At 39.8% G+C, this 11,570-nt stretch overlaps 3 protein-coding genes across 5 annotated transcripts; 2 read left to right on the forward strand and 1 right to left on the reverse strand.

Annotated features, from left to right (window-relative positions):
* Positions 1-1,021: 1,021 nt before the first annotated feature.
* On the forward strand, positions 1,022-2,995 carry LOC115734816 (transcription factor bHLH162-like). Of its 2 annotated transcripts, XM_030665764.2 has the most exons (3): positions 1,026-1,431; positions 1,764-2,120; positions 2,583-2,995. In XM_030665764.2, exons 1-3 carry the CDS (start codon positions 1,294-1,296, stop codon positions 2,649-2,651), a joined length of 564 nt encoding a protein of 187 aa, XP_030521624.1. In that variant the 5' UTR covers positions 1,026-1,293; the 3' UTR covers positions 2,652-2,995. The 2 variants fall into 2 exon arrangements, with proteins under 2 accessions (XP_048138909.1, XP_030521624.1); XM_048282952.1 differs by lacking the exon at positions 2,583-2,995 and having other exon boundaries at positions 1,022-1,431; positions 1,764-2,198.
* Positions 2,996-7,491: 4,496 nt separating this feature from the next.
* LOC125316048 lies at positions 7,492-8,152 on the forward strand. Its single transcript, XM_048282953.1, has 2 exons — positions 7,492-7,899; positions 7,979-8,152. The coding sequence occupies exons 1-2, from the start codon at positions 7,730-7,732 to the stop codon at positions 8,112-8,114; spliced, it is 306 nt and encodes a 101-aa protein (XP_048138910.1). The 5' UTR covers positions 7,492-7,729; the 3' UTR covers positions 8,115-8,152.
* A 907-nt stretch (positions 8,153-9,059) lies between these two features.
* Positions 9,060-10,708, reverse strand: LOC115734780 (protein DELETION OF SUV3 SUPPRESSOR 1(I)-like). Of its 2 annotated transcripts, none has more exons than XM_030665704.2 (3): positions 10,628-10,708; positions 10,305-10,424; positions 9,060-9,335 (listed from the first exon to the last, which is right to left on the reverse strand). In XM_030665704.2, the coding sequence occupies exons 2-3, from the start codon at positions 10,393-10,395 to the stop codon at positions 9,208-9,210; spliced, it is 219 nt and encodes a 72-aa protein (XP_030521564.1). In that variant the 5' UTR covers positions 10,396-10,424; positions 10,628-10,708; the 3' UTR covers positions 9,060-9,207. The 2 variants fall into 2 exon arrangements, with proteins under 2 accessions (XP_030521564.1, XP_030521563.1); XM_030665703.2 differs by having other exon boundaries at positions 10,623-10,702.
* Positions 10,709-11,570: the final 862 nt, after the last annotated feature.

Here is an 11,570-nt window from a genome sequence, read left to right on the forward strand (position 1 = left end):
TTCTTCAATAGAAAATAAAGTCAAGTTCCACCGCCCCCAAAAATTCCAGATCTAATTCAGATTAAAGGATACATTTGAATTTTAAACGAGTCTAGTTTCGTGGACGACTCAAACTCGAGACATAGTTTGACAACTTACTCTTGACTTTTGAATGTGACCGTTGTTTATTTTTTAATCTCATCCGTGAGGAGACGATAAAGAGTCTACTTGATATTTTATGCCTCTTGAAATCAGCCGTAACTTCGATCCGTTAGACTTTTTCCCATTAGCGCAAACACCGGCTGGCGCGTCTCCACTAGTTACTAGTTGTTATGTTGGACGAGAGATTGCTAAACTAAATGGAGATCAGTCGGGTGCTAAAAAAGTCTCGAACATTCCATTGCTACCTTAAAAAAAAGACACTGATTTCTTATAGGAAGGCAAATGCCGAAGGGTAAATGGAGTTTTATGAAAGTTAATTTAGACAAAAAAAAATATTTATTGCTTAATTTGCTTGTAAAGTTAGCAGATACTATCCATTGTCCGGTATGGAAATTTCATATCATCCATTAGTTTATATAGAACCGTCAAATGGCATAACTAAGGAAATATGCCTTCGACCCATAAGACAATAATGAAGAGCTTTTAAAATAGAAAATCATGTCTTTAACATTGCAAAATACACCTACTATATAATTCTAAATGAAAAAGGAAATCCTTTTTTGTCTACTTTTTGTATTGTCCTTTTTGTCTTTTTAAGTTTCTACTTAAATTTTTCATATTTAGTATGATAGATGAATTCTGTGGGAAATTGTCCAAAAAGTCCTCAAATCTATTGCACTTTTACTAACTCAATACTTAACAATTTAATTTTATTAATTGAGTCGTTAACCTTTTTATTTATTTTTATTTTTATTTATTTTTATTTTTTTCTTTTCTCGTGTTTCCTTTTTATTTCTTTTTATTTTTATTTTTTCCCTTTGCCATCCATTGTCTTTGAAGGTCCTCAACTTCCCATTCGCGTTGCTGTTGAAAGCTACGGTCGGTGGTGGGGTTCAATAATCTCTCTGTTCAATTTCGGTTTTTCTTGCGCTTCATCAATAATCTTTCCATTTATAAGTACACATGCACCCAAATGTCGGACCTCTTCACTTCACGTTTCAAAGCACTCTCTATCGAAAGTCGTCTCAGGAGTCTCCCAAGATGCCCTCTCTTCTCAGCTATCGTTGCCTCCTGCTCTCTTTTTCTCAGACACGATAAGCTTAGGTTCTGTGGGTGAACGATACTACAGCTGATCCAATCTGGAACCCAAAGATGAAGAAAAGCACAAGCAATGATCAGTCGGCGAAAGTCGAGCGCAAAACCGTGGAGAAAAACCGTAGAATCCGCATGAAAGCTCTATGCTCCAAGCTTGCTTCCCTCATCCCTCAACACCATATCTCCACTTCTAAGGTCTCTCTCTCTCTCTTTCCCTTAGGGTATACTAGAAGTGATCAAGTAAAGTGCTAAACCTTCTTTCCGAGCCTTACCGTTAGATTACACAGCAATTTCTTTTTCTTTCTTTTTTTGTTGGTTTCTTAACAACAAGTTGAAAATAACTGTCTTTTGAAGTCTTTAGTTTTCTTGGAAATAGATGGAATATATCTATCAAAATTTTGTTGCATATAATAGAGAAACACGTTACTTAGATCCGGGTCATGTGCATCAACTTCAACAATTAAGAACAAGTGAAATTTTCCATAATTTCCCTTTGTCTTTTTTTTTTTTTTTTTTTTGAATTTCAGGAATCACTGTCGCAGCAAGATCTGCTGGATCAAGCAGTACCATACATAAAGCAGTTGAAAGAAAGGATTGAAGAGTTGAAGCTGAGGAAGGAACAAGCAGTGCTGCTATCCAAAGGAATTGACACAAGCAGCTCTTTGACTTTGCCGGATGGTGAGAACGCTCAACTAGGGTTAGTGCTTCCGGTGTTTGAACTGAGAGACGATGATTTAGGTCTGGAAGTGATCTTGATCAGTGGGAGGAGGAAGAACTTCACGTTGTATGAAGTGATCAACATTCTTGAGGAAGAAGGAGCTGAGGTTGTCAGTGCCAGCTTTTCGGTTATGGGTGATAAGATCTTCCACACACTCCATGCTAAGGTAATTCATTATCTATACTTATTTCATCTAGGATGTTATAATTTTGGTTTAGCAGAAATAAAGATAATATAGTCTGGATGTTATGCTCATTTAGTTAAAGAATGGAAACATGGAAACTAGGGTTTCTTAAGTATGCGCAAAATTAGAGATATGTTGTAGTATTAACTGATTTTGGAAATTCAAAATTTATAAGCACCACGTAGTAATATTGTCTTTAAGGTAGAGGCCAAATTACATATAATTTGAAGGGTAGCTAGGTTCGAGAGTTAAATTTAATAGGTTATATAACTAGTGCAAACTTCATCATGCTTTGCTCTTGGTGCGTTGAAATTTAGGATGACAATTTCCGACACTGAGTTATATTTTCTTTTGCTCCTCTCTTCGGTTCTTCATTGTAAGCATTTCTGCCAACCCATGATAAGATGTCTAGCTTTCATTTCATAATTTGTGATGGAATTGCAGGTGAGACTGTGTAGAGTTGGAGTAGACACCACAAGGGTGAGGGAGAGATTGAAAGAATTGATCCAGTGATTCTCTCTAGAGATCGATCTTGTAATGTTGCAACAACAAATGGTATGACAAAAGACACAAACTTTTGCTTGAAAAATGGTAATCAGCCGATGCAGATTGGAGACGGAACGAAATGTAGAGTTGACCTATGTTCCATGTTGTTGCAGAACTAAATTACCCATGACTAGCAAGCCATATAGTCATTAGTAGCAAATGTTGAAGAAGTAATCTTAGTAGGAAAAAAGGTCAACATAGAGTGATATGTGTAAAAGGCTTACATTCGGCTATTGCGCGCGGCATGTATACTCATACCAGCATATACTAGTTCTGAAGCAATTTTGGATCTATAAAATATCATTTTTGTACTGCTCGTTGGGGAGTTGTGATCTACATCATGTCGATTCACCTCCAAAAATAAACTGATCTTTTGCATAAGATGTAATATTGGCAAGGCATCTTACTGTGTTGGAAAACCCTAAGGTAGTTAATTGAAATCACAAGAATTAAGGTTGTGTATCAAGGTTGTGTATCAAGGTCGTGTTCGTGGGAATAAAACTTAGAGTTGCTGTCGGAATAAAAATTTCGAGGAGTATGCTTGTACAGATGATGGAGAGAAGAGGCCAAAACTTTGCTTCCAAATGAATTTTATGGTCACCTCGTGTGATGATTTTCAGAGTTTGGCATTCTTCCTTGAGAGTTATGGCTCTTGTTGATGTTATGGTGCCATTGTAGAGCTACATACATGTGAGTTTTAAGGTTTTGAACAGAGCTAATGGACTAACGACATGAATAGACAGCTCTAGACATATGTTAACTCGATAGATAATATTTCCGTTTGAATTGCTAAATCCGATAAGTTGCGTGTCAAATTCAATGGACCATGTCATTTTTGTTCCATCAATCTCTTGGGAGAAAACAAAAACGGTGAACTGCAAGAAACTAAACCACTAAATAGTGATCATCACAATAGTTCACGAAGAGAATTCATGACACCATCAATGGCAAACCGAGAAAGAGAAGGAGCAAAACTCCAGAGATGAGGATGACGATTAAACTGTCATGAGGGGCAATCTCCATCATTGACAACAGTAACAAAAGTCATCGACAAGAAACAATTTGAGATCTTTCGCTTTTATCTGTTCAATGTAATTTTGTACTATCCACAAAAATATTAAAAAGATAAGTCTGAGATAACAAGAATACATACTTACATTGCGATATAACGTGTAAGCTACCCCGATCTTGTAATTAAATCATCATGAAATTATCGGAGAAACAAACGAGGAACAATGAAGAGCGCTGGGAATTTACATGATTCTTTCCAATTATCGGTACCTACTTCATGGGAGAATTTACAGCAAAAAATCAACTAATAATCGAATAATCGTAGCGTTAATAATTCTTCGTGCCCTCAAGTATTTTTCACAACTAAATTACATCCAAATCCTCGATGTTTACAAATAAAATACCTTCATTGAATGTAGAGCTCACAACACGACATTCTCCGCGTGTTTGGTGCTCCTTTAGTTCAATGCATTCCTTCGCACAACTGAAAAAAAGTGCGGCCGCTACCGTACCCGACCGCTTTTTGTGCAGGAGGAGGAAAATCAGACAGCAAAACACGTGCTGTTCTTTCTTCCTCTCACAGTCTCCTGGCCCACTAAGAGATACTCATTTAGAATTAGGGTCGTTTAATAGTTTGGTCGGATCGGATTTAAATTGAGTCGAAAACAACCTGACGCAAATTGATTTAATTAACCCATTTTGGTAAATTTATATATAACATAAATTTAGTGTCTCATACTCAACTTGACCCATATCCAACTCGACGCATTTATTATAGTAATTTTATTTTTAATCCCGCTTGTGAAAATCCATACCTACCCGATTAATTTTAAATTTATTTATTGAATATAACTAATTCATATAATGACTCAGCTCTTTAAATATGGCTTAAATGGTAACGAGTCTACTTAGAACATGTGAGCCCTACTTTTTTTGCGGCGCAAAGAAGTGCCTCCTCTGTGCACATTATAAAGAAAAGAGTCCAAAAAGTCAAACTAGCCGAAGCTTGGCTGATCTTCTTCATAGAAAATAAAAGCAAGTTCCACTGCCCAAAAAATTTCAGATTTAATTAGGATTAAAGGGAAAATTTGAATTTCAAAAAGAATTTGGATTCATGAACGACTCAAACTCGAGACACAATTTGACAACTTACTCTTGACTTTTGAATGTGACCGTTGCTTGTTGCTTAATCTCATCCACGAGGAGATGCTAGAGAGTCCACTTGATATTTTATGCCCCTTGAAATCAGCCGTAACTTCGATCTATTAGGCTCTTTACCATTAGCACAAACACTAGCCGGCGCGTCTCCACTAGTTACTAGTTGTTATGTTGGACGAGAGATTGCTAAACTAAATGGAGATGAGTCGGGTGCTCAAAAAGTCTCAGACATTCCATTGTTACCTAAAAAAAAAGACACCGATTTCTTATAGGAAGGCGAATGTCAAAGGATAAATGGAGTTTTATGAAAGTTAATTTAGACAAAAAAAAATATTTATTGCTTAATTTGCTTGTAAAGTTAGCAGATATGATATAGTCCCCTCTCTGTCTGTCTCTTCGAGTTTCTACTACTAAGTAGCACTTATGCTATTCAATCATAGAATCGATTTCGATCCAACTGAAAAAACCTTAACTGGTATGAAAATTTCATATCATCCATTAGTTTTTATGTAACCGTTAAATGGCATAACTTAGGAATTATGCCTTCGACTACATAAGACAATAATGAAGTGCTTTTAAAATAGAAAATCATGTCCTTAACATTGCAAAATACACCTATTATATAATTGTAAATAAAAAAGGAAATCCTTTTTTGTCTACTTTTTGTATTGTCCCTTTTGTGTTTTTAAGTTTCTAATTAAATCTTGCTAGATGAATTCTATGGGAAATTGTCCAAAAAGTCCTAAAATCTATTGCACTTTTTGCTAACTCAATTCTAAACAATTTAAATTTCTTAATTGAGTCCTAAACATTTTCACGTGTTGCCGATTGAGCCCATTTAGTCAATTTTCACAGAGAATTGATGAAGCGGATGTCAAGTTGGCGACCATCTTACTTGGCTTAGCAAGTGCTGAGATGGACAATTTATAATAATTTTTAATTAATGTTTATTTATTTTATTTTTCATTTTTTTCTTTTCTTCTGTTTCCTTTTTGTTTCTTTTTATTTTTATTTTTTCCCTCTACCATCCATTGTCAAACCTCGATGGTCGACCCCAGTGGTCTCGGGCAAGGGTGAAGAGCGCTCTAGCCTGATTCGGTGAGGGCAGCCCTCTCGTGGACATTGACGTGGACAGTTTTGATAATATTTTAATATTTTTTTTTGAATTTTTATTTTCCTTGTTTTCTTTTCTTTTGTTTCCTTCTTCACTTTTTTATTTTTCTTTTTTCTTTTCACTCCTCTGGCTATCATTGTGCATCGTAAAAAAAAGATATTAAAATTTTTTTAACTGAATTGGTAAGTGCAATAAATATTAAGGCTTTTCCGACCATTGTCCTTAAAATTCTTCAAAACTAAGCGCAATCAAGATTCTTTTGCTTTGCCTATTGACCCCACCAGCAAAGTCTTCACGCTCCATCTCCGTCACCGAACACTGTGATGTACTGGATTGGACTTAATGAGCGTTGAACATGTGCCTACTTGCATTGCGTCACGTTGCGCCGCTTTTTACACAAATTTTGGAAATCTAATGATGCTCTTTGATTGAACGTGTCTTCCAAATGCATGCTTTTTATATGATTACGAAAAGAGCACCAAGGGAGAATCTTCGTTGAACTAGGTCGGGCTGGGCCGGCCACAGCCAATGGTTCATGCCGTGCCGGTCGGACTCCTCAATCAGCCCAGCGTGGTCCAAGGCGCATGTTCGGCCCGTGTCGGGCGCCGGCCAGATATGTGGGGCCTCTCTGTGGCCGAATTGCCTTCGGCCCGATCTTTCCTACAATTCAATGTAGATGGGGGACAACTAGTAAGAAATCGACAACTTGGGCAATGCAAACTCTCTGTGGTTGAAGGAAGATAGGAACCGGTCATTGTCACCGATAATTAATGTATATCGCCCAACTATAGGTGTGTTGGCACTATCAATCCTGTCGCTATCGCTCGCACTAAGTAAAATCTTCGTAATTGAGTGCATTGCTGAACATCAAATTGAGTGTGGAATGCGCTGCACCACCCGTATATTATATTCGAGATTCACTAGGCAATTCATCAATTCAACCCCATAAGAGACCCTAGGTGGATTATTTATCAATCCTAACATTTCAATCTTCAAGAATTGCTTCAATCGAGGATTTCTTGATCCTGGAGGCGGAAGTTTGTCATGCTTGTTTAGGGAAAGAAACCGAAAAATGTGTTCCGTGGATCATTTTTATCATTATCCCATCTAAATTGAGTTGCGAAGCAGATAAAGTTCATCTTTTTACGGGGTCTTCGCATCTCCGGGGTTCGAGTCTGGAGAGCCCGACTAATTGGAGGCTACGACGGAGCTATCATTTCGATAATACCCGATCTCGGGGCGATGCCCGCTAAATCATATAAAGCACCCCGGCTATTGGACGGAGGAGAGTGCCGTGATCTATTTAGGTAGCTTTAATGGTAATTAGTAACTCGTGTAAGATGATCTATGGAGAGAAATGTTCCATTAAAAGCTCAAATAAGAGTCTTTCCTGAGAGAAGAACAGGGTCCACCCTGGAGCCTGGTTTGGAAAAAGATTGACCACCCCCACCCTATAAATCTTTGACCTTTCAAGAGAAACTCGGAATGATTTGTTTTTTTTTGGGGGGGTGGGAGGTGGTCTTGCTTCAGGTTCTCTTCATTATTTAATGTCACGAAAGACAGGAACAACACTTGTAACCAAGAGCCCCCTTCAGGTTTCTGCTTTCGCCCGCCTAACTCCACAGATCCCACGCACAACACTTGGGTTGCTCACTTGCTTTCTCAAGACTGCTCAGTTTCTGCCTCCTCTTCAAGTAAACTGCAGAGTTCCTGAGACGACTGGGTCCAGATACGATCAAAGACCTCTTGCCGTGATTCTTGAATGAGACTTGACCCTCCAGAGGAAGCTTCTTCTTCTGGTTCAGTTTCTGATAAGCACAAACCCGATCCAGTCAACATCAAGAGAACCAACCTCCCGAAGAAGAAGAGGAAGCATGGAGGAGATGAGAACTCCTCTGTTTCCGGGCTCTTCGGCTATGGAAGTTTAGTCTGGTAATGGAGATAGTCATTTCCGTGGTCTTGCTGTTCGTGGGTATCGCAGTCTTGGTGGTGATACATGTGTGCGTGGTAGGGAGAGCGTTCCGGGAAGGAGGATTCAGTGGAGGCCCGGTGAGGAGACATGTCAACTCCGCGGCCGCGAAATTGTCAGCCGAAGACTTGAAGAAGCTGCCTTGCTTCGAGTATGGTTCGGAGGAGAAGGTTTCTAACCGGAATGTGGACTGTGCGGTGTGCTTGGAGAATTTCAAAGCGGGAGAGAAGTGCAGGGTATTGCCTAACTGCAAGCACTGCTTCCATGCTCTATGCATAGATTTGTGGTTGTTGAAGACGGCCGTTTGTCCCGTTTGTAGGACCTCCATAGCTCCCCCGGAAAGAGGCGCCTGTTTAATTGAGGAAGGTCGAATAGAGCATAATGCTCCTGTTGAACTCGCGTAGGACGCCGAGAGATCTACCATCCGAGATTCCTGGTTTGAACTTCCGAAGGCCACATACAAAGCCAGAGTGTTTCCAGCGATCTCATGGTGATCATGGTTTCAATTGGTAATAACTGTGCCTTAAGACAGGTGCATGATCGCAGTAGCAGGTACTCTTTGGCTCGTCAATTATCATGGTCGAAAACCTATACCAAACAATAAGATAGCCTTTGCCAAACCGCACAGTTTGTCTTATTGATGTAAAAAATCTTCATGTTAGTGAGCCATTTTCTTGTGATGAATTTTTGGGGTACAGGAACTGAAGCTGCAGACTTGAATACTAGAGGCACTTCGCAGAGACCCCTTTCAAACTAGGCTCGTGGATATCAAAGACATAACTCGGATGTGCATTTTCGATATGGAGCTTGATTTTCCATGAAAAGAATGAAATTTCTGATGCGGAAAGCATGCGATAAGTCCTTGTATTCGAAGAATCCATATAACAATGGGAAAGAATTCCCTACGAATTTGCTAAATTTGCTAGACAATTATGCCGCCTTAGCAAGATAGCCAACAAAACTATTTTGTGGAACGAAGAAAGTACATGTTGCTCGGTCATTCCATACCACTTAGCAGAATTACCTTCCAACTCTTAGCGGTATTTTTCCTTTTTCTGTACTTGCATTTCCAAGTGAATTAGCAAGGGGAGGAGGGTGGAGAGAGCAGCAAAAAGAGCTAACATTCAGAATTTCAATCTCTTAACAAGAAGGGATGCAGAAGTTTCCAGTTAAACACGCGAAGGTACAAAGCTTGTTTTGCGAAGTAGACAATGATTACCAAACCAATACCTTGAACTACGAACGACAATCAAGAATTCCTAGGTCAATCTTCAGCTCTTGGCAGCATTTTCCAGCTCTCTCCTTAGCTGCAGAGAAAAATCATCGTTCACATCGTCATCATCCCAATCATCCTCCCACTGCTGGGGCGCTTCTATTACCTCTTCCAGAGCGTCCCACTCTGCCGTGAAGATTCATTTCAAAAAACAGAGGAGGAAAATAAAAAAACATCTCTATCCAAGAAGAACGACTGGGACAAGTTTTCAGAATACATTGGCCTTCCCAATGGTTAGACGAAGTGAAACCCTCTTGACACTATAAGAACAATGACACGCTAAGATTACCAACGATCTAAATTCTCAGAATAAGGCACATAAGAAGCAAGCAAGCAAGCAAAGAACCCTACAAGCATGACAATTCTATCGACATGCCGCCAGCATAATTTTTGTATGTGAAAGATACTATGGAGATACAGAGCTTGTCCATGAGTGGTATGACACAGAACAACAAGACTGGCAAGACAGAGAACGCCAGATTAGGAACCAAGCATCTGCCTTGGAAAACTAATAAGGCAAGGAAAATCATAGCCGCATCTCACGCTGGAATTTCCTAATTCTTCCATGCTGCTATTTTGTCTAGCCAGCTCTCTAATCTCTTTTATCAATAATCAAGAAGCAATGCTCTTCCATGGAAGCTCAGATTCTTGTAAATAGCATGTATTACCTAGCGGTACCACCAGAAGAAATGCATTCACAGCAAAGAAACAGGACAACAGAAACAAATCGGTCCAGCCATATCGCAAAACATAGAGCCAACTCCTATAAGCGCTCAACATTCCTTAGACTGATTCACCCAACCGCCTCACCAGTATTGATTCAGCAGACAAACGATGCCCGGAATCGAGAAACCAGTAGCTGACAGATACTATTTCTGCCGAAGAAAGGCCTAGGTAAGAATCCTAGATTCGCGCATGTGACGAGAAGTCGACGAATGACTAAGTGGCCAAATTCTGATCCCTAACAGAAAGAAAGTACAAAATTTTCCAGACGAGACTTCACATAAGGAAACCAAACAACGTAGGTTTCACAGAAGCTTTTGCTCATTCGGTACTGTTTCAGGTCCCATTCGAGGAAAATAAGACGAATCGCACCTTCGTTGATCTCAAACTCTTCGAACTCATCGTCGTCCTCGAACAAATCGTTCTTCGCGTCCTCCGTCACCGCTTTCGGCTCGGCCGCCATCTGGAACCCACAAGCCCACAGAAATCAACCTGCCCAACATTTGCCAAATCGAAATTTTCAGATTCTGCGCTCACTTCCGGACAAGTAAAATCACCAAAAACCCTAGCGACGACGAAAAGGAATTAGGATCTAAATCAACAGAAGCGGGGATGAGACTGGATGAAACCGGCAACAAATTGCTACATTCAATCGCGAGTTGCGAGTACGAATGGGGCGGTGAAGATAACCTTACCGGCGATTTCTTCGTAGAATCTCTTGTACGTCGTCGTGCCAGTGGAAAGCGATGCAGGCGTGACACGCGCAAGCCAGCTCGCGAGGGAAGATCTTACTTGCAGGGGTGGTGAGATACGAAGAAACGCCGTCGTTTTTAGCGTTTAACTCCTCAATGTTTCTTGTGCGAGAAGTAGCGTTTTAGCACAGAGAATAATTAATATTCCCACTACCATTATTGCAAAATAAAACACGACTTTTAAAGGAACGACGTCGTTTCTGTTCACGTGTACAGTGCCTGACAAGCACGCCAGCAATGTTTACCCTTCAAAACGACCTCAAGCCTCGCGCAAACTCTTTCTTGACAAAATTAATTTGGAATTGGGGCCACAAAAGGAATTGATTTTCTTACTAAGTTTCACCTCCGGCGACTCTTTGGATCTTGCACGTGGGTCCATGTCAGGCATTTTTTTTTTTTTTTGAGAGGCGTAACGAGCACTATGAGTGAATGCCTTTCATAATACGATATATCAATCCGGAGAACTTACTTTTAGTCCTAAGTCATCCATCCCGCTCTAGATAGCTTTATACCCTTCATCAAGCTCGAAAAAAATCCGAGAGGCGATTTTATTGCTTTCCCATGTGGAGCGTAACCCTAACTCGCAACAACTCGAAAACCATCAACATCCACAATTTCTTATCTTCCACTACCCTAAGGTATGAAATGATCATTAATATTCGCAACGATTAATCAAGATCGACCGATCAACATTTACACAGTAAATGGTTCATCCTTAATCATTCAATTCCGTTCGGCTTATCATCAGAAAAAGCCGGTCACTCATACTGCGAGCGGAGTCGAATCTATTCACGCCAGCTACCCGAAATTGCTGTGGAAATTTGATCAGAATGGAGGTAAGTGCCTCCTGAAAAAGATTTGACCGTGAGGACAAAGAAGACTACAA

Source organism: Rhodamnia argentea, chromosome 7 (genome assembly GCF_020921035.1).
Source record: "Rhodamnia argentea isolate NSW1041297 chromosome 7, ASM2092103v1, whole genome shotgun sequence".
Classification (NCBI taxonomy): Eukaryota; Viridiplantae; Streptophyta; class Magnoliopsida; order Myrtales; family Myrtaceae; genus Rhodamnia; species Rhodamnia argentea.